Consider the following 22,500-nt stretch of genomic DNA (forward strand, 5'->3'; position numbering starts at 1 on the left):
AGCACGGCGGGGATGACACGCACCACCACCCACATGATGACATCAAACTGCACTTTCATAGAGCCGGGACGGGGAGCGGTGGATTCTTGGAGGGGCTGTTTGGATGTTTGAGACCTGTGTGGAATATCATCGGGAAGACATACTCGACTGAGTACAAACTTCAGCAGCAAGGTTAGTGATGAGTTTTTTTTATTGGCCTAGGCGGGCCAGTGGATAAAATCATAAAATTTTGCCCTGCCAAATTTTTCACTGGCCAGTGAAAATTTTCTTTTGATGGTCTTTGCTGTGGTTTTGATTTGTATAATGTGTTCATGGTGCTTTCTGATTGGTCAGTAGACATGTGGGAGGTGCCGTTTGAGGAGATTTCTGAGCTGCAGTGGCTGGGAAGCGGAGCTCAAGGTGCCGTGTTCCTCGGAAAGTTCCACTCCGAAGAGGTCGCCATCAAGAAAGTCCGCGAGCAGAAGGAGACCGATATCAAACACCTCCGCAAGCTGAAGCACCCCAACATCATCAGCTTCAAGTACGTCACAGCTGCGAGCAGGAGGACCAGATAGTTGCAATAAATGCTTAGTTTTGAATTCAGGGGCCGGATCCACAAAAAAAATCTTCTATTTTCTTACTTAAGAAAAAAGTTCAAATTTACTTCTTAAAGGATTTGTTCACTTCAGAATTAAAGTTTCCTGATAATTTACTCACCCTCATGTCATCCAAGATGTTCATGTCTTTCTTTATTTTCAGTCTAAAAGAAATTAAGGTTTTTGAGGAAAAAAATCCAGGATTTTTCTCCATATAGTGGACTTCAACAGGGTTCAACAGGTTGAACGTTCAAATGTCAGCTTCAAAGAGCTCTACACGATCCCAGACTAGGAATAAGGGTCTGATCTAGAGAAACCATTGGTCATTTTCTAAAAAAAATTAAAAATTATATACTTTTCAACCACAAATGCTCGTCTTGTACTGCTCTACGATGCGCCACGCATTACGTAATCACGTTGGAAAGGTCACGTGTGACATAGGCTTTGTAGACACTTGCTCGGCACTTCCCCCTACGTCACGCGTAACCTTTCCAACGTGATTACGTAATGCATGGCGCATCGCAATTTTAATTCTGAAGTGAACTAATACTTTAAAGTGATCCTTTAGGAAATTCTTGGAATTAATCTAAAGAAATTAAAGAATATTTTCATGAATCCTGTCCCTGAACGTCTCAGTGTGTTTGACAGTGCAGTGAACACAACTGAAGCGTGTGGTGTTGTCTCCTAGGGGTGTGTGCACACAGGCCCCGTGTTACTGCATCATCATGGAGTATTGTGCACAAGGGCAGCTGTACGAGGTTCTCAGGGCTGGTCGTAAGATCACACCACGGCTGCTGGTTGACTGGGCTTCAGGGATCGCCAGCGGCATGAACTACCTGCACCTCCACAAGATCATCCACAGAGACCTCAAGTCACCAAAGTGAGACTCTACAGCCTCAGTTCAGACTCTTTCTTCATAATTAATTGGCCAAAATAGACTCAGACTAAATCAGTCTCAGACTCATTAGTTACTGGTTTGATTCTTCTAAAGTACTAAAAGTGTTGTTAATAAAACCATTAAGAAATATGAATGGTTGAAATTATAACCAGAACGGTTGAATTTTTAATGATTCCCATGCATGGATTTAATGTGTATGTGTGTAAGATTTTGCACTGTGCTATTCGACCAGCGTCTCTGAGTGTATGTTTTCTTTTGCAGTGTGCTAGTCACTCAAAATGACGGCGTGAAGATCTCAGACTTTGGAACATCTAAAGAGCTCAGTGACAAAAGTATGAAGATGTCCTTTGCGGGTACGGTAGCCTGGATGGCCCCTGAAGTGATCCGGAATGAGCCGGTGTCGGAGAAAGTGGACATATGGTGAGTGTGAACTAATGCAGTGATGTTCAGACATGTTTGTGTGTGATTTATGTCACTTCATGGGACCAATGTATGTTTGCATATATGCATTAAACTGATCAAAAGTGACAGTAAAGACATTTATAATGTTACAAAAAATTTCTTTTTCTAAATAAATGTTGTTCTTTTGAACTTTCTATTCATCAAAGAGTCCTGGAAACTAAAACGTATCACGAGTTTCACAAAATATAAGGCCGTTTGCAACAGAATCAGAAATGTTTCTTGAGCAGCAAATCAGCATATTAGAATGATTTCTGAAGGATCATGTGACACTGAAGACTGGAGTAATGATGCTGGAAATTCAGCTTTGCATCACAGGAATATATTGCATTTTACAATATATTCACATAGAAAACACTTATTTGAAATTGTGATCGTCACGGGTGGTTGCAGGCAGGTAGACAAAGAAGACGAATATAATTCCAATACGAAGGTTTAATGAAGAATATACACTGAATACACGGACAGCCTGGGCAACACACACTAACTGTGACGTAGATCAGACAAGGAGTGCAGGAGAATGAACAACTTAAGTCTTGAAAAACGAAGACAATTTGACATTTGTCGTAGGAGATCTTCTGACGCTGCCAGAATTTTGTCCGAGGTAAGATTTGATCGCAACGGTCATTAATCGGCTGTCCGTGAACGTCAAACTAGCGATCAAAGACTATAGATTTTAGCCTAAGATTATAGGAATCTTTTAGGATTCTCAAAATTAGTCTCAGACGCCTTTAAGTTGTGAATACAAACGAGGATAATTAATAGAACACAGCTGACACATATGAACTAATAATGACGGAAACCCAGGACACATGATGAATGAAAACAAACTGAAAGTCCATGAAGACAAAATCTAACAGAACAGAACAGTGACATAACACACCCCTCCGGCAAGGTGTGACCTCGCGCCATAACGGAACAACAGAGGGAGGGCCGGAAGGGACTTTGGAGGTGGACGATGTGATGGTGAGAGGCAGGCGAGAAGAGATGATGGCAGGATGTGGCGAAGGGATGGTGATGGTAGGACGACGAGACACTGGTGGCGACAGTGGTGGTTGGCCGATGACACAGTCCCAGAGCTTCCCAGTGCCGACAGCCCACGGCGGAGACGAGGGAGGGAGGAGCCAAGATGTTGCTGGCTTGGCTGACGACATCTGACTTGGCTGACACAGCCGGTGGTCCGCAGGCACAGACCGAGGGAGTTGAGCGACATCGCTGGTGCAGGAGACCTAGACGATGTCACGGCGAAGACCGTCGTAGGTGGAGCCAGAGTACCTGAGGGCTGGGGCGACGACGGTGTGAGCAAGGACAGAGGCAATACCGATGGGGAGGAGGAAGCTGCTGCAGCCGAAGGGGTGGAGGGACGGAGCGCAGCGGCCATAAGTCCGTGGCGGAAGTGGTGTGACGACTGTCCAAGGGGGAGCCGGTGGGACGAGGGAACCCGGAGGAGCCACTAGACTGATACCCCTTTTCCACCAAGGCACTTTGAGTGCTGGTTTGGAGCCAGAGCCTAGTTTCAAAACAGTTCTTTGTCTTTCGACACCCAAAGCACCAGCTCTGAACCAGGAAAAGTGGTTCGTAAGTAGCACCAAAACATTGCTGATTTAGAAGTAAGGGGCGGGGTTACCGTGACCAACAAGAAACTTGTGATCGCCATTTTTTAAATAGCAGCTAATCGAGCTAATAGCAGCTCGATAATCTCTGTCTATACAAATTACAGCGAGCCGTGTTTGGATGCCAATGTAGGTTCAATAGCATCAATAGTAACAAAACGTCCACCATTGTTGATGGAAGGCTTGTTCGAGATGCGTCGGAGCTGCGCGGACCGATCGGCGTGTGACATCGGAGTGCCGCGGGAGCCTTTGTAGAGCATACGACTCCTTGTGCTTTTGGATCGCTCTCGCGGTGCTTTGATGTCATGCGTTGATCGGTCTGCGAGAAGACGATGCATCTCGAACAAGCTTGGTGTGTTTGTGTTTGGCGCTGCTGTGAAAGATGAGACATACAGTGAGGTAAGACCTGGCTCTGTGCTGGCTCTCTAGCCCATGGAAAGGCAAACCGGTTCTTAGAAGGCTCGTCAGTTGAACCAACTCCGAACTGGCAATAGCACCAGATCTGAACTAGCACCCGGTTCGTGCTGGTGGAAAAGGGGTAATGAGGGTCTCTGGTGGAGCCGAAGGTGGGAAGAGCTAAGACGGAGCCAACAGGTCGACGGACCGAGATGGATCAAGGGATCTGAGGCCGGAGGTGGAGCTTGAAGGATCCTCCTGGATAGGCGTTGATGGTGGTTGCTCGACCTGCGGCTCAACGTCATTGCAGGGAATCCCCAGAGATGGCGCAGGGCTGCAAGCATCCGGCAGCGATGGGACTGGTGGCGATGAAAAAAGACTTGAGAGGATAAAGGTAATCATGACACATTTCACACAGGATAGAGCAAAAAATAATTCCCATTTCTCTTTGTATCTTACAGATGAATTAGATATCGGGTGGGATAGGGTGGGAGTTGACAAGTCCCCTTCAGCCAGTCCTCCGTTTCAGTTCCCAAAGCCGCTGGTGTCTCGGGCTCACACCTTTGGTCAGATCCTCGCTGGGGCATTGCTTCCGGGGCAATGGCAAGCTCTGTTCCCTATTCCTCGGGCTCTGGCTCACTCGTCGTGGCAGGTGGTGCCGCTCGGTCTGCGGGGGGCCCGGCTCATGTGACTTCTCCGCGCTTGCTGGTGGTGAAACGGGCTCTGGGTCTGGCAGCGTTCTGGACACTCTCCAATCACCTGATGACGGTCTCTCTCCAGTTCAGTCCTGTGGTGTCTGGGAGGTCGATAGGTTGGTGGAAAGTTGTCCTGATCCAGAACAAGGTCTTCTGGGTCTCGTCAAGGGGCTGGTGATGGCAAGACAACGAAAATTAACAGAAAAGTTAAAAAAATTGGTGCTCTCCTGATCCATGACGACAAACTTGACCCGGTCGTCCATTTCGGATGGTCCGATCTTCTGTCACGGGTGGTTGCAGGCAGGTAGACGAAGAAGACGAATATAATTCCAATATGAATGTTGAATGAAGAATATACACAGAATAAACAGACAGGCGGGGCAACACACACTGGAGAAGGAACAACTTAAGTAGTGAATACAAACGAGGATAATTAATAGAACACAGCTGACACATATGAACTAATAATGACGGAAACCCAGGACACATGATGAATGAAAACAAACTGAAAGTCCATGAAGACAGAAACTAGCAGAACATAATGGTGACAGTAATAATATTTCACAATTTTTTTACTGTGTTTTTGATCAACTAAATGCATTGGTGAGCAGGAGAGACTTCTTTAAAAGACATTAAAAATTCTCACCAACCACAAGCTTTAGAAGGGCAGTGAATGTAGTGCCTGTAAAAGCTGATTTTGTGTGTTTGCAGGTCGTTTGGTGTGGTGTTATGGGAGCTGCTGACCGGTGAGATCCCCTATAAGGACGTGGACTCCTCCGCCATTATCTGGGGCGTGGGGAGTAACAGCCTTCATCTGCCTGTGCCGTCCACGTGTCCCGACGGCTTCAAGATCCTTATGAAACAGACCTGGTGAGACTCCATGTCATCAAGTAGTTGAACACACGTGAAATCTGAAGTAGTTTTAAAATTCAGTCTCTCTTGTTTGGGTGTTTTGGGTGGTTGCTAGATTGTTCTGGATGCTGCAAAGATAGAATGCTGTGATTGACCAATCAGAGTCAAGCATTTTTGAGTGTTCTGTGAAATGAGGTTTTATTGGTTGGTTAAGATGATGTTGTTCTTGTACCTGCAGGCAAGGTAAACCCAGAAACCGTCCGTCCTTCAGGCAGATCCTTTTACATCTAGATATCGCCTCCGCTGATGTGCTCGGGACGCCACAGGAGACCTACTTCAAATCTCAGGTGAGGAAGTCTTGATGTCCGCTTACAGTAGTCCATTCAGAAAGAGCCATTGTGTCATTCAGAGGTCTTCAGTAATGGAGAAGGGCAAAAGAAACATGAAGCAAGACTAAAACTGCAAATTGGTTTCAACAACAAACATGCAGCATGAAAATGGTTGTGTGATTCATGAACAAATGACTCTTGAGTAAGTTCTCTGTAATGAATCAAAAAGAGTCAAACTTTAATTAATAACTTTAGTTAATATTTTTATTCATCTTTTATTTTTATATATTCTGTTTTCATTTCATTTTAGTTTAATTTACGTGCTTTTGTCATTAAATTAAATAAATAATTTAAATATTTAAAAAAAAATAATAATAATAAAATAATTTTAAAAATGAAAAGAAATAATTACAAATTAATTATATAAAGTTATTAAAATATATGAATTTATTAAAAATAATAAATATCAATCCCTATCAATATATTTAAAAAATAATAATAATAATGACATAAATGAAACATTAATGAAAAGGGAATAATTATTTATTAATTAAAATAAAAAAATCAATTAAATAATATAATATATTTATAAAAAATAAAAATAATATTCTTAAAATGAAAAGCTCGTAATTAATAAAAATTAAAGTAATAAATTAAATAAATTATAAATTATTTCATTAATGATTGTGTTTAAAAATACATAATTAAAAAAAGTAAAATAAATTCAAAATAAAACACTTAAAAAAAGATTTAAATATTTTATGTTTACCTGCATATCATGTGAAAACTACCCAACATTAGAGAACTGTGAACATGCGAATGTGTTTAATTTATTATTTTTATTTATTTTTTTAATAAAAATAAAAGCAATCAATATAAAATTTTATTTTTAATCATCTTTTATTTTTATATTTTAGTTTAATTTACGTGCTTTTGACATTTTTATTAGTTTTCTTTTTAAAATAATTTTATGTAGCTTTAATTTATTTAGCACTTTTAGTTCTTAAAACTTGTTTTATTTCATTAAGTTGCCAAGTCAGCATTTCTAATTTAAGTTTTTCATTTTACTTTTTTTTTTTTTTATCTAATACTTATATTTTATTTTAGCTCAATTTAAGTGACTGAATTTTTTTAAATGTTGTATAATAACAATAACAACAACACTGTCTGTGACAGGCGAATTGGAGGGAAGAGGTGAAGAAGCATTTCGAGAAGATCAAGAGCGAAGGCACCTGCATCCATCGACTCGACGAGGAGCTCATTCGACGCAGAAGAGACGAGCTGCGGTGAGAGAGACGAGAGAGAACAGACCTCATGCCGTCGCTGTGTGTCTCTCTCCATTCTCACTGTCTCTGTGTGTTTCAGACATGCTCTGGACATCCGAGAGCATTATGAGAGGAAACTGGAGCGCGCCAATAATCTGTACATGGAGCTCAGCGCTATCATGCTACAGCTGGAGGTGCGGGAGAAAGAGCTGCTCAAGTAAGTTCTCAAACGTGCTCCTCATATTCTGCAGTCGTATGGTAGTTCTGAACATGCTTTTCCAATGCCGTTTGTGCTCTCTCTCTGCATATTGGCATGAAATTACTCATGAAAGGCTGTAATGAGTCTGAACTTTGACACCGTCTGCCTGAACGCAGACGTCTCTCTGAAACTCTAATTAAATCTAATCTGCTTAAACCTCGACCCGGCTCGTGCAGTTCATGCCAGAATTTCCATGACCCACATTTTCACTGAACGAGCACACGGTGATCTTACTTCTGCTTTTACTACCACAAATCTGGTTTGGTTGAGATCTGAATGTTTCCCATGTGTTCCTGCAGGAGGGAGCAGGCTGTGGAGAAGAAGTACCCCGGCACGTACAAACGCCACCTGGTGCGGCCCATTGTGCGGCCCAACGCTGTTGAGAAGCTCATTAAGAAAAAGAGTGGCATGAACCATAAGCCTGGGACACAGCAGCCGAAGAGGTGAGCGATCCGTGAAGACTTACGGGCTGTTTATTGTGTTTATATCATATGCTTGATAGTTTAAGCTAGGGGTTCAGAAACTGGTGTTCACGACCCCTGGGGGTTCAAGAGGGAACTGCAGGAGTTGATAAAAATAGAATAATTCATTAAAAATAAAGTAAATAAATGAATGATTAAATTAAATAATAAATCATATACAAAAAAAGAAAAAAAATTCAAAAATAATAATTAAAAATGATTCAAATTAAAGTTATTAAAATACATGAATAATTTATTAAAAATAATAAATATAAATAATAAAAAATATTTATAAAAAATAAAAAGTAATCTTAAAATGAAAAGCTCATTATTAATAAAATAAAGTAAATAAATTAATAATTATAAATTTAGTTAATTGTTTTGAAAAATACATAATAAAAAAATTAAAATAGTCAAAATAAAACACTTATTAAAAAATGTTTTAATATTTTGTTTATCTGCATGTCATGTGAACATTAACCAACATTAGAAAACCGTGGATATGCATGTTTTTAATGTGTTTAATTAAAAATCTAAAAAATAAATAATAAGATATAAATGAAACATTAATGTAAAGTGAATAATTAATAAAAAATTTAATTAACTAAAATAAATAAATAATTAACAGTTAATAATTGTTAATAATTTGTTTTTGTGCATGTCATGTGAACATTAACTAAGATTAGGGATTCCCAAACTGGGGTTCACGACCCCTAGGGGTTCATCATGAGGGAACTGCAGGGGGTTCGTGAGTTGATGAAAAGCGAATAATTCATTTTAATTTAATAAAGTAAATAAATTAATAATTAAATTATTTAAAGGTGAGGTGGAGTTTTCATGAAGATTATTAAATTAAATTAAATTAAATAATACGAGTAATTATTTAAAAAAGAATAATAAAAAAATTAAAAATAATAAATATATATATATATATATATATATATATATATCTAAAAAAATACATAATATATAAATGAAACATTAATGTAGTGAATAATTAACAAAAAATTTAATTAACTAAAATAAAAAAGCATTAAAATAATAATATAAATAATAAAAAATAATAATATAAATAATAAATAATATTTATAAAAATAATTATTTTAAAATAAAAAGCTCATAATAAGTAAATTAATAATTATAAATTATTTAGTTAATAATTGTTTTAAAAATACAAAAATAAAAAATGAAAATAAAGTCGAAACAAATACTTACTAAAAAAGGATTAAATATTTTATGTTTATCTGCATGTCATGTGAACATTAATCAACATTAGAGAACCGTGAACATGCTTGTGTTTAATTTGTTTCATTAAAATTAATAATAATAAAAATTATTTAAAAATAAAAGCCATCAATATAAAACACTTCAAATTGGTTTGACTGTCAGAAATCTCTGGTTTAAGCGATATCATGTGAGCCAGACACCATTTTACTGAAATGAGTGTGACAAAAAACTGCTCTTAAAGATCTCATTTGATTAATGTCTCTTTTTATTTGTAATACTTTTCTGTAAATATGCAAACATGGTTGGGTAATTTGTAGTTAAAGTCAGCGATACTGTGCCAAATGAAAGGGTATCTGTCATGAATTCTTCATAAGCTCATTAACCTCGTGCATGTGATCTCCTGCAGACCGGATCTGCTGCGCTCCGATGGCATTCCCAGCGTCGAGCCTCTTCCTGCTCCGTCACCACTGTCAGGAAGCCCAAAAGTGTCGACCCCGCCTGGAAAAACCCGGTACCGCAGTAAACCCCGCCACCGGAGGGCAAACAGCAAGGGCAGCCACAATGATTTCCTGGGTGCGCTGAAGCCCAATTCGGGCCCCTCAGAAGAACAGCAACCCCTACAGGAGCAAAGTTACCATCACCACCATCATCACCCTCCACCCGAGGGTCCCCTCATCCCGCTGAAGAACCGCGAGAACGCCGTGGCCACGTGTGCCAACAACCTGCGCTACTTCGGCCCAGCTGCCGCCCTCCGCAGCCCGCAGACAGACCACCTCCAACGGAGGCTGTCCGGCTCTAGTCCCGATCTCATTTCCACCGCGGTGGACGCAGATTCCCGCCACCGCAGGTCCTCCATACCTCCAGCCGTGGGCTCCGGTCCCGGGCCACTTTGCCCCTGCTGCCAGGCGCATCCGTTCCCCGGCTGCATGCACTGCCAGGAGATGCCGTCCACTCCTAGCCACCCTCAACTCCCACATTACTCGCTGCTGAGCACGTGCGAGGGAACGCCGCCCGCCGCCAAGAGGACGCTGGAGCCGACGGCAGAGGGTGAAGCTCAAGGAAAGGGAGAGCAGCCGGAGCAGAGATCCCCGAGAGGAAGCTTACTGCACACGCTCAGACCTCTCAGAAATGTAAGTCAGAGCCAAAAGTGGCATTTATAATAGAAGCCTGTTTCCGCCACTAAATAAAAAATAAAAAAGGTAATTGCGACTTTTTATCTTACAATTTCTGACTTTATTCTCGCAATTGTGAGTTATAAAGTCAGAAATTTGTGATATGAAGTCAGAATTGTGAGATATAAAGTCAGAAATTTGTGATATAAAGTCAGAATTGTGAGTTATAAAGTCAGAAATTTGTGATATAAAGTCAGAATTGTGAGTTATAAAGTCAGAAATTTGTGATATAAAGTCAGAATTGTGAGATATAAAGTCAGAATTGTGAGATATAAAGTCAGAATTGTGAGATATAAAGTCAGAAATTTGTGATATAAAGTCAGAATTGTGAGATATAAAGTCAGAAATTTGTGATATAAAGTCAGAATTGTGAGTTATAAAGTCAGAAATTTGTGATATAAAGTCAGAATTGTGAGATATAAAGTCAGAATTGTGAGATATAAAGTCAGAATTGTGAGATATAAAGTCAGAAATTTGTGATATAAAGTCAGAATTGTGAGTTATAAAGTCAGAATTGTGTGATATAAAGTCAGAATTGTGAGATATAAAGTCAGAGTTAAAAAGTCATAAAGTCTGACCTTTTAACTCGCAATTCTGACTTTATATCACACAATTTTGACTTTAAACTCGCAATTCTAAGAAAAAAAAATCAGAAAAAAACATTTTCGTTTAAGTATTTTTAATAATGATATCAGACTTTCAGAAATCTTTGATCAACTTAGACACTTCCGCTTTACTAATTATAACTTTATTATTTATATAAACAGGATGTTCATAATTCACTGATCAGTGAGGGATTGACGGTTTGAATTGTTTTCAAATAATTTTGAATCATTTTTTGAGGCTTCTGAAATGTTATGATCAAACTGATTTGTCTCTTTTGTTTTAGGGTGTCACAAACCAACTAACAGCAATTCTCTGAATTCATCAAATCTGCTGATTATGTTTATTGATTTCTGCTCTTGATTTTCCACCAAAATTGTCATCCTGTAGGATGAAATTAACGTAATATGAATGTTTAGATAAAATTACAGAAATTAATGGAACATACTATAAAAAAATGGGATGGGGAAATCAAAAGCTGTGATCAAAGCTGAATTTTCAGCATCATTACTGCAATCTTCAATGTCACATGATCCTTCAGAAATCATTCTAATATGATGATTTGCTGCTCAAGAAACATTTCTGATTATTATCAATGTTGAATGTGTGTGTGTGTGTGTGTGTGTGTGTGTGTGTATTCATGATGGATTTAACATGATCTTTTGCATGTGTCCATCAGGCGGGAGACGAGTCGTCTGAGGAAGAGGAGGGAGAGGTTGACAGTGAGGTGGATTTTCCACGCAGACAACGGTGAGTGATCTTTGATGATCAATAATTAATATTCACTCTTTGAACCGTATTTTCTCTCATGATTCTCCAGAAGAGTGAATCTTGTGTGTTTCTGTCACCATTAGCCTGTAGAATGTCACGATTCATCAAGTTTAATCTAAAAGTTTGTCTCCTTCCAGGCCTCATCGCTGTATGAGCAGCTTTCAGTCGTACTCCACCTTCAGTTCGGAGAACCTGTCGGTGTCTGACGGAGAGGAGGGCAACACCAGTGATCACTCTCACAGCGGCCCGCTGGAGCAGCTCAGCGCCAGTCAGGAGGAACATCTGGACGAGCTCCTGTCCCACACACCTGAGATCCCCATCGACATCTCCACGCAGTCCGACGGCCTGTCTGATAAAGAGTGCGCCGTCCGCCGGGTCAAGACTCAGATCTCTCTGGGCAAACTGTGTGCTGATGAGCACAGCTATGAGGTAAACTACACTTAGGCTAATTCATTCATAAAAATGTCAAACTGAAAAATTAAAAACACTTACTGAAAAGTGTAACAAAAAAAAAAAAATTAAAATAAATGTTTAATTTTAAAAATAAAACAATGAGAATGAAACAATTACTAAAAATATGAAATATTTTAAATAAATAAAAATGAAATAAATATTTTTAAAATGCAAACAATTCAAATAAAACAATTACTGAAAATTATGGAACATTTTAAATAAATAAAATATATTTTTAAATAAATACAAAATAAAACTATGACTGAAAAACTATGGAATATTTGAAATACAATAAAATAAATAAAAACAAAATAAAATGCTTACTAAAAAAGATATTTTATTTGAAAAAATGTAAATAAATACATAAATTTAAAATAAAACAGAATAAAACATTACTAAAATTATTAAATATTTGAAATAAACAAAAAATAAAATAAATATTTCACAAATACAAACAATTAAAATAAAACAGTTACTGAAAAATATGGAACATTTGAAGTAAAATAAATGTTTAAATAAATAAGAAATAAAACAATACATGAAAAAACATGGAATATTTTAAATAAAATAAATGATTTTAAAATAAAAACAAAATAAAATGCTTATTAAAAAGATATTTTATTTGAAAATAAATTAAATAAATACATAATTTTAAAATAAAACAATCAAAATAAAACATTACTAAAATTATTAAATATTTGTAATAAACAAAAAATAAAATAAATATTTCATAAATACAAACAATTAAAATAAAACAATTACTGAAAAATATGGAACATTTGAAGTGAAATAAATGTTTAAATAAATGCAAAATAAAACAATACCTGAAAAAAAAAAAAAGTAATATTAGAAATAAAATACAATAAATTATTTTAAAATAAAAACAATCAAAATAAAACAATTACTAAACAAAAAGAAATATTTAAAAAAAATAATAATAATAATAATAATAAAAAACAATCGAAATAAAACACTTAGTAAAAAGATATATATTATTTGAAATAAATTGATATTAGAATAAATACTTAATTTAAAATAAAAACAATCAAAATAAAACTATTAATAAAGAATGTGAAATAAAGTAAAATAAATAATTTTAAAATTAAAAACAATTGAAATAAACGTAAATATTTTATTTGTTTACCTGCATATCATGTGACCATTACCATCATTAAAGGACCTGTGAACATGCGAATGTGTTGTTAGATTATTGAAATATATAATAATATATATAATAACTTCAAATCTATAAAATATTTTAGGTCAAAAGTGTTCCGCTGACAATAAGTTTCCTGGTTTAAATGTGCCAACTCAAACAAACAAATTCATCCATGAATCTTTGCTAATACGAACATACAACAATTGCAATTTCATAATTGCAAATTTCCAGAGGACAATATTCTGAAGAATAATCATTAGTGTTTTTGACGAGACCATAATGTGCTGAATCAGTCGTTGAGCAGTTCAGTGTTTGAATGCCTTCCTGTTTCTTTATCTCTTCGCTCAGAATCCGCTGCACTTCGGTGATTCCGACTGTGATACGTCGGATGCGGAATGTTCCGACGCCACCATCAGGAATAAGCAGCCCTGCGCACCCTCTTCCTGGTGAGCTCGCGATCCCACGCCAGAGCCTTCGGAGGAAACCACGGCAATAATCGACGCCTGCTGTAAACAGCCATGACCCATGTTATCCAGCCCTTCCCATAATCCACCCCTTCTCTCTCTCTGAGCATCTCAGGCAGATTCCTCTGAAGTGATAATGTAGCTAGAGTAACACGCATAATTTATTTTATTATGAGCTGGAGGAAATGCAAAACAAAATCAGGAACTCGAATACCATCATCAACAAAAAAAATAGCATAAATTGAGAGTATTAGCGCTGGAGTGTTCAAAACAAAACAAGGCAACTCAATACCAGGTTAGTTTGTTAGTTAGCTAGCTTACGATGATCGTGGTCTGCAAGAATGTGTGTATATATGTCCGTAGTTACGTGAATGAAAGTGTTAAGTGTGTAGCTTGAGGATCCATTCCATGATGGGACCATGGGACGTCAAAAATGAGACGTGACCCTCCGGCAACCTGCTACTTCCTGAGTTTACAGAAGTGACGCCCTTCAGGGTAACTTTAGTTTGAGCACCAGCAGGAACAATGTCTTTTTTGTTTGTTTCTTCTGCCCTTTTTGACTTCCAAGATCTATGGATGAATCCCAGCATGCCTGCTTGGTCGGCATTTGATCAGCCAATCAGATTGCTGCTGATGCTGCTGCTGCTCGCCTCTACGGACAAATAGGAAGTCAAATAACAACTGCTCTACCGGAACAACGACTTTAATGATCAAATCAGTGTTTAAACGAACCCGGAGCAGCTTTTTTCTCATCTCAGGACTGTGTTTGAAGAGACGCTGCGGACGGCCAGGTGAGAGCGGAAGTATGACATCAACCCTAAAGAGTTTGTTTTCTTCCGTCATCTTTAACTTGACGTGAAAAGCAACGATGTAGACGTTCTGGAGATGCAGTGTCCCTTTAGATTGAGTTAACGAGTCATAATTCATGTCATTCCAAACCTGTTTGACTCTTGTTCTTTCATGCAACACGTCAAGCTCCAAAATTACCAAAAAAAGGTACCATAAAGTTTCATACACTCTTAAAAATAATGGTTGTTATTGGCATCGATGGTTCCATTAAGAACCTTTGGAGCCTTTCCATTCCACTAAAGGTTCTTTATAGTGAAAAAAGATTCTTTAGATTATTAAAACATTCTTTTAAAGTGCCTCTATTATGCTATTATAAAGGTTCCTGATTTAGTTTTGTGGTCTCCTGTAACGGGTTTACACGCATTCAAGATCAAAAACACTTTAATTTTCTTATAATAATCATTGCAGCATCAGCTCTTTTCTCTCAGTGTCTGAAACGGTCAGTTCAAAGATTCGGTCTCTCTAAACCCCGCCTTTCCGAGAGCCTGTTCTGCTCTGATTGGTCAGATGACCCAGTCTGCTCTGATTGGTCAGATGACCTAGTCTGCTCTGATTGGTCAGATGACCCAGTGAGTCGTGATTGGCCTACTCTGCTCTGATTGGTCAGATGACCCAGTCTGTTGTGATCAGTCTACTCTGCTCTGATTGGTCAGATGACCCAGTCTGTTGTGATTGGTCTACTCTGCTCCGATTGGTCAGGTGACCCAGTCTGCTCTGATTGGTCAGATGACCTAGTCTGCTCTGATTGGTCAGATGACCCAGTGAGTCGTGATTGGCCTACTCTGCTCTGATTGGTCAGATGACCCAGTCTGTTGTGATCAGTCTACTCTGCTCTGATTGGTCAGATGACCCAGTCTGTTGTGATTGGCCTACTCTGCTCTGATTGGTCAGATGACCCAGTCTGCTCTGATTGGTCAGATGACCTAGTCTGCTCTGATTGGTCGGATGACCCAGTGAGTCGTGATTGGCCTACTCTGCTCTGATTGGTCAGATGACCCAGTCAGTTCTGATTGGCCTACTCTGCTCTGATTGGTCAGATGACCCAGTCAGTCGTGATTGGCCTACTCTGCTCTGATTGGTCTGATGACCCAGTCTGCTCTGATTGGTCAGATGACCCAGTCAGTTCTGATTGGCCTACTCTGCTCTGATTGGTCAGATGACCCAGTCTGCTCTGATTGGTCTACTCTGCTCTGATTGGTCTACTCTGCTCTGATTGGTCTGATGACCCAGTCTGCTCTGATTGGTCAGATGACCCAGTCAGTTCTGATTGGCCTACTCTGCTCTGATTGGTCAGATGACCCAGTCTGCTCTGATTGGTCAGATGACCCAGTCAGTTCTGATTGGTCTACTCTGCTCTGATTGGTCAGATGACCCAGTCAGTTCTGATTGGCCTACTCTGCTCTAATTGGTCAGATGACCCAGTCTGCTCTGATTGGTCTACTCTGCTCTGATTGGTCAGATGACCCAGTCTGCTCTGATTGGTCAGATGACCCAGTCTGCTCTGATTGGTCTACTCTGCTCTGATTGGTCAGATGACCCATCTTTTGAGAGCCTATTACCATATCTGAATTTCAGCTCTTCCTCAGCACTTGATACACAGTGATACAAATGATGCCGTCGTTTTTTCCGTAACAATTCCAGCTTGAGTCCTCATCCTTTTGAAACGCATGCAAAGTTGAATCGCAGCGCTGAAAACAGCTTCTTCTCAACATGAACAAAACAAACCAAACTCTTCCAGTCTCAGCTACAACTACAGTGTTTGAGGGCGGGGCAAAGTAGACGTCATTCACGGGCAGCCAATGAAGAGCATAGGCTGGCATTATGCAGATTTGTTACATTGTTACGTCGGTTTAAAACCAGAAGTGAGAGTGGAATTGCTGACGACTCGTTTCAGCAGTGTAGAATCGATTCCTTCTTTTAGGAGACAATAACTACTTGTTGTCCACTTTGATCTTTACGTTCTCAAACAGCTGCATTACACACTACATGAAGGGTCATGTTCAAAAAATGGGGCACTTTAAGAATAATTCACTTAAAGGTTCTTTGGGGAACCAAAAATATTGGAACCTTTATTATTAAGAGTGTAAAATTAGTTCTGTGTTCCATCCAAGAACGTCATACAGGTTTGTCCCAACATAAGGGTTAATAAATGATGACAGAATTATCGTTTTTTGTTCAAAATATCCCTCTGTAGCGTCTTTAATGTGTATGGTGTGGTTTTGCCGGTGTGTTTATAGTGTGCCGTTCATGGAGACTGCAGAAGCACAGACCTTTAAACGAGCTCGGTTTGTTTAAGGGCTGCGGGTGAATCAGCAATAACGTGGGTTTTACGCTCAGGCCATTGAGAATCATTCGCTCAGGATGACTGTCTAGCAGGCTGGACAGATGCGAGTAGTAAGGCGAGTTGGAAATAAACTGCTTTGTAAAAGACCTCTATTTTTGCAGATATGAGTTCATTATTTTTACACTGTGAGTTTTTTTGAGTAAAAAAAAAAAAAAAAATGGAAAAGGAAAGAAAAAGAAATGCTGGTTTAATGCTCAGGTTCAATGCTTTATAGTGCGAATGAGTCTCCACTAGGGTAAAGCGGTTTGTCTGTCTTGCTCGTGTTTGGATAAGGCCAGTACACAATGTTTGCAAATGACCACTGCATTTAAATCCAATAATATTTGTGAACAAAATGGTCTGTGTGTCTCAGTGTAAATTTTCACCTTTGTCATTTCCTTATAAAAAGGGTCACTGCATCTCCCGGCATGTCTATATATTATTGTCGCATTCATATTTACCCTGTGTTTAGATATAGACGTTATAGTACTAGTTAAAATGCCTCGTTCATCATCAGTAAATGCAGCCAGATCCTCCAGATGTGTTGCTGAACAGGATACGGCATGTGAAATGAACTGTGAATGGTATTATTATTATTTCTCGTCTACTTGCAGCTTATTTGCAAGATGTAACTCTACACTAAATCTACAGTATCGTTGAATATGTGAGGAAAGCTGCAAGTTTGCAGCAAATGAACAAAGCAAAGGCCATTGGAAACAAACTTTAGGTCAACATGAAATCAGAATCAACCCTTTTTATTTTCTGGTTTGTTGTGGACGATTCATGTGCAGCATATCCTTTTTTAATTAATTATTTTGTAACCTCTCTGTTCCATTCGATTCCATTATAATGTCCATTTTTCACCATTCAATCAATTCCTAAAGGGGTAAAAAAAAAAAAAAAAAATCCTGCCTCTTTTCTCTCTCTTAATATCAAGTTTCACCCAGAAATATCACAGATTACAGAAGTAAAATGGGTTTGTGAACAGTGTTTCATGTTGACTTCAAACTCTGGGCCAATTTCCCAATATCATTGGGGGGAAAATATCAGCCATTATTCCTGTACAAATGTTTTTTTGTTATTTTTTATTTTTTTTTTTCATTTCTGTTCAGTATGATGGAAACGTTCTAAAAAAAACATGAACTTTGTAAACGAAGGCAAAACAAATACACGCACCAACCTCATTGTTTCCGTTTACGTGTCGCGCTAAAGATCAGGTCGGGGTTTTTAGTGAACGATGTATGAAGTATGATGATGTATGAAGTCTTTCCGGCCACAGCGCCATCACAAATCCTGTAAAATATGATTTTAATTTAATTTAATTTAAAAATTTCATCTTTTTTTCCCTGTAGCTGGTCTACACGATAATTTAACTTAATTTATTTTGATGCACTAGTAAGATTTCTGTTAATTTCTGTGTTTTTCATCTCATAACTGAAGTATTACTGACGAGGTGAGATGGCATCTTAAAGGAATAATTATCTCAGAAGTGAAAATTTGGTAATTATTTTCTCCACCCGTATGCTGTTATTATTTTTATATGGAAAATTGGGGGGAACAAATTCTGTACATTTATTACACTTTTCAGGCAAGAGATTATTGGCTCACATTTAATCATTGTAATAAAATGACACAAACGTGTTCTGGTTGTGAAGATAATTCCAGTTCTTCACAAGTCTAAACTCTAAGTTTCTCTATTCTCATTAACCGTTTTTAATTGCTTTGTCAACTACTACATATACAGGTATTTAAAAATGAACTATTTTTGTGCAGAATATCTTCAGCTCTGGGCTCATTCTCCTCCTCCAGTTTGTTTCTTACTCATGTCTCACCCTTTTTCCTTCCTTATCTTGAATGGTGTTATGATCAACCAATCCTGACGATTTCCTGTAACAGCCTGTGTACAGTGCGACAGGAGTGACGTGTAAAATCAAGGCAGAGCAACTGCATGGAATAAACACTGATGTACTGTACCAAAATCTCCAGCCTCTCTTCATTCTGTGCATATCTAATGTTTAGTTTAAATGATAGAGGTTTGTTTTGCATTTCAGATATGTTGAATAAGGCCTACACTATAGTATTTCATGTCCATTCGCTTATATATAGATATTAGGGGTGTAACCAGTGGTGTAGTCTAGTTTTTTTGTAGTGAGTATACTGTGATTTTTCCCTCCCAACCTCATACTCACCCGTCCCAGAGCGACACCCCATAATCAACACCACTAATATAGTATGCATCTGATCTAGGCTACATGTAATTGAGAGCATTCTGAAAGACTGCTTATGTGTGCGTTATCAAAATGTCAATTTATTATAAACAACAAAAGTAAGTTTCAATGCACATTTAAGAGTGCAAGTTGCAACTATTATTAACAATAGTGAAAAGATGAGGCTTATCAGTATGTCACAATATCACCGTTTGGACTTTTTCTGTTTTGCACCATTTCCTGCCAGCATTTCATTTCACAAGCTTGCAATTCGATTTGATATCAGTTATTTTGGGTGTACTGTATATCAGGTAGGCTACAGTACATGGCAAATTTTCTCAAGAAAAAAAAAAATCTCTCAACTAATGCTGTAAAATGTACATGGGAATCAGTTGGTACTACATTAATATTGAAGGTTAAAATGAACTGATTTGTATACAAACTTAAATTACGCTTAAAGGGTTAGTTCATCCAAAAATGAAAATAATGTCATTTATTACTCACCCTCATGCCGTTCCACACCCATAAGACCTTCGTTAATCTTCGGAACGCAAATTAAGATATTTTTGTTGAAATCCGATGGCTCAGTGAGGCCTGCATAGCCAGCAATGATATTTCCTCTCTCAAGATCCATTAATGTACTAGAAACATATTTAAATCAGTTCATGTGAGTACAGTGGTTCAATATTAATATTATAAAGCGACGAGAATATTTTTGGTGCACCAAAAAAAACAAATTAACGACTTATATAGTGATGGCCGATTTCAAAACACTGCTTCAGGAAGCTTCTGAGCGTTATGAATCAGCGTGTCGAATCAGCGGTTCGGAGCGCCAAAGTCACGTGATTTCAGCAGTTTGGTGGTTTGACACGCGATCCGAATCATGATTCGATATACGCTGATTCATAATGCTCCGAAGCTTCCTGAAGCAGTGTTTTGAAATCGGCCATCACTATATAAGTCCTTATTTAGTTTTTTTGGCGCACCAAAAATATTCTCGTCGCTTTATAATATTAATATTGAACCACTGTACTCACATGAACTGATTTAAATATGTTTTTAGTACATTAATGGATCTTGAGAGAGAAAATGTCATTGCTGGCTATGCAGGCCTCACTGAGCCATCGGATTTCAACAAAAATATCTTAATTTGCGTTCCAAAGATTAACGAAGGTCTTACGGGTGTGGAACGACATGAGGGTGAGTAATAAATGACATTATTTTCATTTTTGAGTGAACTAACCCTTTAAGGAAATTTTTATAAGAATAAAATTATAATGGGCCTACTAACTAAATTATTTCTACTCCAATTCGTTTTTTGAAATATAAACATTTAAATGGTGGCTGTCAACTTGACGGATTTATTCAAACATGCATTATATAGGCTATTAAAGAACATTAAAAATTATAATTAATATGTAAAATGGTGCATATATTTAGCTAAATGCTCCTCTCTAGAGTTCATTTTTCTATCTGACAAACAAGTTTCTGGTCAGTGAATATGTTTGTTCTGAGGTAAATGTGACGTTACGTGACATTGTTTACAAGCTATTATTAACATCTTTCCGCGGTTGAAACACTGATTAAGTGATTACATGAGACATGATACGGATTTCGTTAAGTTGTACTGTATCTTTTAACATACCTTCAGATGTTCATTCATGTTTATTTTGCACTGTAACTGGTATTAAAGCGGAGGAGAGGTTCATGTGTGCTTCACGCTGTCGCTTCTCTTGAACATACAGCATATACCTGCGTATCACATAGACTACACCACTGGGTGTAACGATATTCAAACCAAACCGAAAAACCACGTACACAATCCACGGTACGTACCACGATACTCTCATGGCGTACCAAACGCGCCCCGCCCCCTGCTGCCCTGCCCAGCCTTGGCCCATTGGATCTACATGACGAATACTGTACAGCGTTGTAGCCTAACCACTATTAACCACAATAAGCCCCGCATTTTGTTACTTTCGATAAGAAACAGAGTGTCATCTTTCAAAGTCTGTCTATTTTATCACGAAATTCAAACAAAAAAGGCCGTTTTGGCGCACTTTAATGTGGCGTGACAGATCACTGTAAAGGTGCCTCATTTCAAATGGCAGCGCAAGTGAACGCGATAATCTCTTCCTCTTTAATGCTAGTTACAGAATACACATAAATGAACATCTGAAGGTATGTTGAAGGATACAGTACAACTTACTGAAACGGTCATATCTTGTGTAATTGCTCAATCCGCGTTTCAACCGCGGAAAGATGTTAATAAAACAGCTTGTAAACACTGTGTAGCATTTACCTCAGACGAGTCCACAGCTTGTTAGTTCACCAGAAAAATGAACTCTTTCGCTAAATATATGCACTATATTAGCCTATATATTCATTATATTTTACCTAACTTGTTAGTGATGTCTTGATTATTTAATACGTTTAAATAAATCTGTTGTGGAAATGACAGCCGCTGTGCAAATGATTATATTTCAAAGAATTGGAATTAAAACATAATTTTATAATTAGATTTAGAAGTTAATGCAAAAACTGCCTTATGTGCAGTTTACGTTTGCATACAATTGTTATTTGAGTGTTGATTATTATATCTAAAAATAAATAGCAACTGAATTTAGGCTAATAGTTTGGGCTCTGTTGTTAACGTTTAGGGTGAAGTCAGCTAAACCAACGTCTCTTTAAATTTTTACAGCCAATCACAATAACTGATCTTGCATTGTTGCTTCAACACTTGTTGACATATAACAATAGTTTTGACTGGTTTTTTAAGGTGGGCAGGGCAGAGTGTTACATGAAGCTTGTCAGAGAAACTGTAAGGAAAGTGAGCCTGACATAGTAAATTTCATTAATCACTAATAAGGGTACTAAAGCAATTATAAGTAAGCTTACCAACAAAGCAAAGGTTTATGAACAATGTTTTGACATGCTCTTTCAAATAAAAAAAGTTTAATTTAAAAAAGTAAACTTTGATTTTTGTGAAAAAGGTCAGTAGTGTGTAGTAGTGCAGACAGTGTGGCAGGAGGACAAGCAAAGAAAGGAAACAGAGAGATAAGAAGAGAGAAGAGATAGGGAAAGAAAGGAAGATGTCAGTACAGTACAATGTTAAGACCTACAGCTACAGGTAATGTTAAAGTGTTTTGTTTTTCTAATCTTTAACAAACATTGACAGATATTTGACAAGCGTACACACACATGCACACAAAAGACACCAGTGCACAGAAACACACACTTGTACAACATGATCAGTTCATTTTTAATTGCATTTTTTAATGAAATATTCTTTCAACTTTCTATTTAATTAAATAAGTTTATGGTGTTGCTATGGCACACTAAAGACAATACAGTTAATTTACTGTTAAAAATAAAATGATTTCAGCTGAGATTACCTGTGTTGTTCTCTTTTTATTTTGGCCCATTTTACCTGAATGTTGTGCCGTGGCTCAAGAATTGACCTGCTGATA

At 37.8% G+C, this 22,500-nt stretch overlaps 1 protein-coding gene across 3 annotated transcripts in view; it reads left to right on the forward strand.

Annotated features, from left to right (window-relative positions):
- Nucleotides 1–13,742, forward strand: part of si:ch211-45c16.2 (mitogen-activated protein kinase kinase kinase 13) — a 55,222-nt gene extending 41,480 nt beyond the window's left edge. For 2 of the 3 annotated variants that reach the window (XM_051905542.1, XM_051905543.1), the window contains 13 exons: nt 1–171; nt 334–520; nt 1,264–1,455; nt 1,735–1,893; nt 5,348–5,506; nt 5,727–5,835; nt 6,994–7,103; nt 7,183–7,299; nt 7,641–7,784; nt 9,436–10,159; nt 11,484–11,554; nt 11,713–12,004; nt 13,536–13,742. The exon at nt 1–171 is cut by the window's left edge and continues 523 nt beyond it. In XM_051905542.1, the coding sequence (XP_051761502.1) occupies nt 1–171; nt 334–520; nt 1,264–1,455; nt 1,735–1,893; nt 5,348–5,506; nt 5,727–5,835; nt 6,994–7,103; nt 7,183–7,299; nt 7,641–7,784; nt 9,436–10,159; nt 11,484–11,554; nt 11,713–12,004; nt 13,536–13,637 (2,537 nt within the window). In that variant the 3' untranslated portion in view covers nt 13,638–13,742. The remainder of the gene's footprint in view (nt 172–333; nt 521–1,263; nt 1,456–1,734; nt 1,894–5,347; nt 5,507–5,726; nt 5,836–6,993; nt 7,104–7,182; nt 7,300–7,640; nt 7,785–9,435; nt 10,160–11,483; nt 11,555–11,712; nt 12,005–13,535) is intronic. The other variant, XM_051905544.1, reaches the window with a different exon arrangement.
- The last annotated feature ends 8,758 nt before the right edge of the window (nt 13,743–22,500 follow it).

The sequence above is a fragment of the Ctenopharyngodon idella genome, chromosome 9 (genome assembly GCF_019924925.1).
Source record: "Ctenopharyngodon idella isolate HZGC_01 chromosome 9, HZGC01, whole genome shotgun sequence".
NCBI lineage: Eukaryota > Metazoa > Chordata > Actinopteri > Cypriniformes > Xenocyprididae > Ctenopharyngodon > Ctenopharyngodon idella.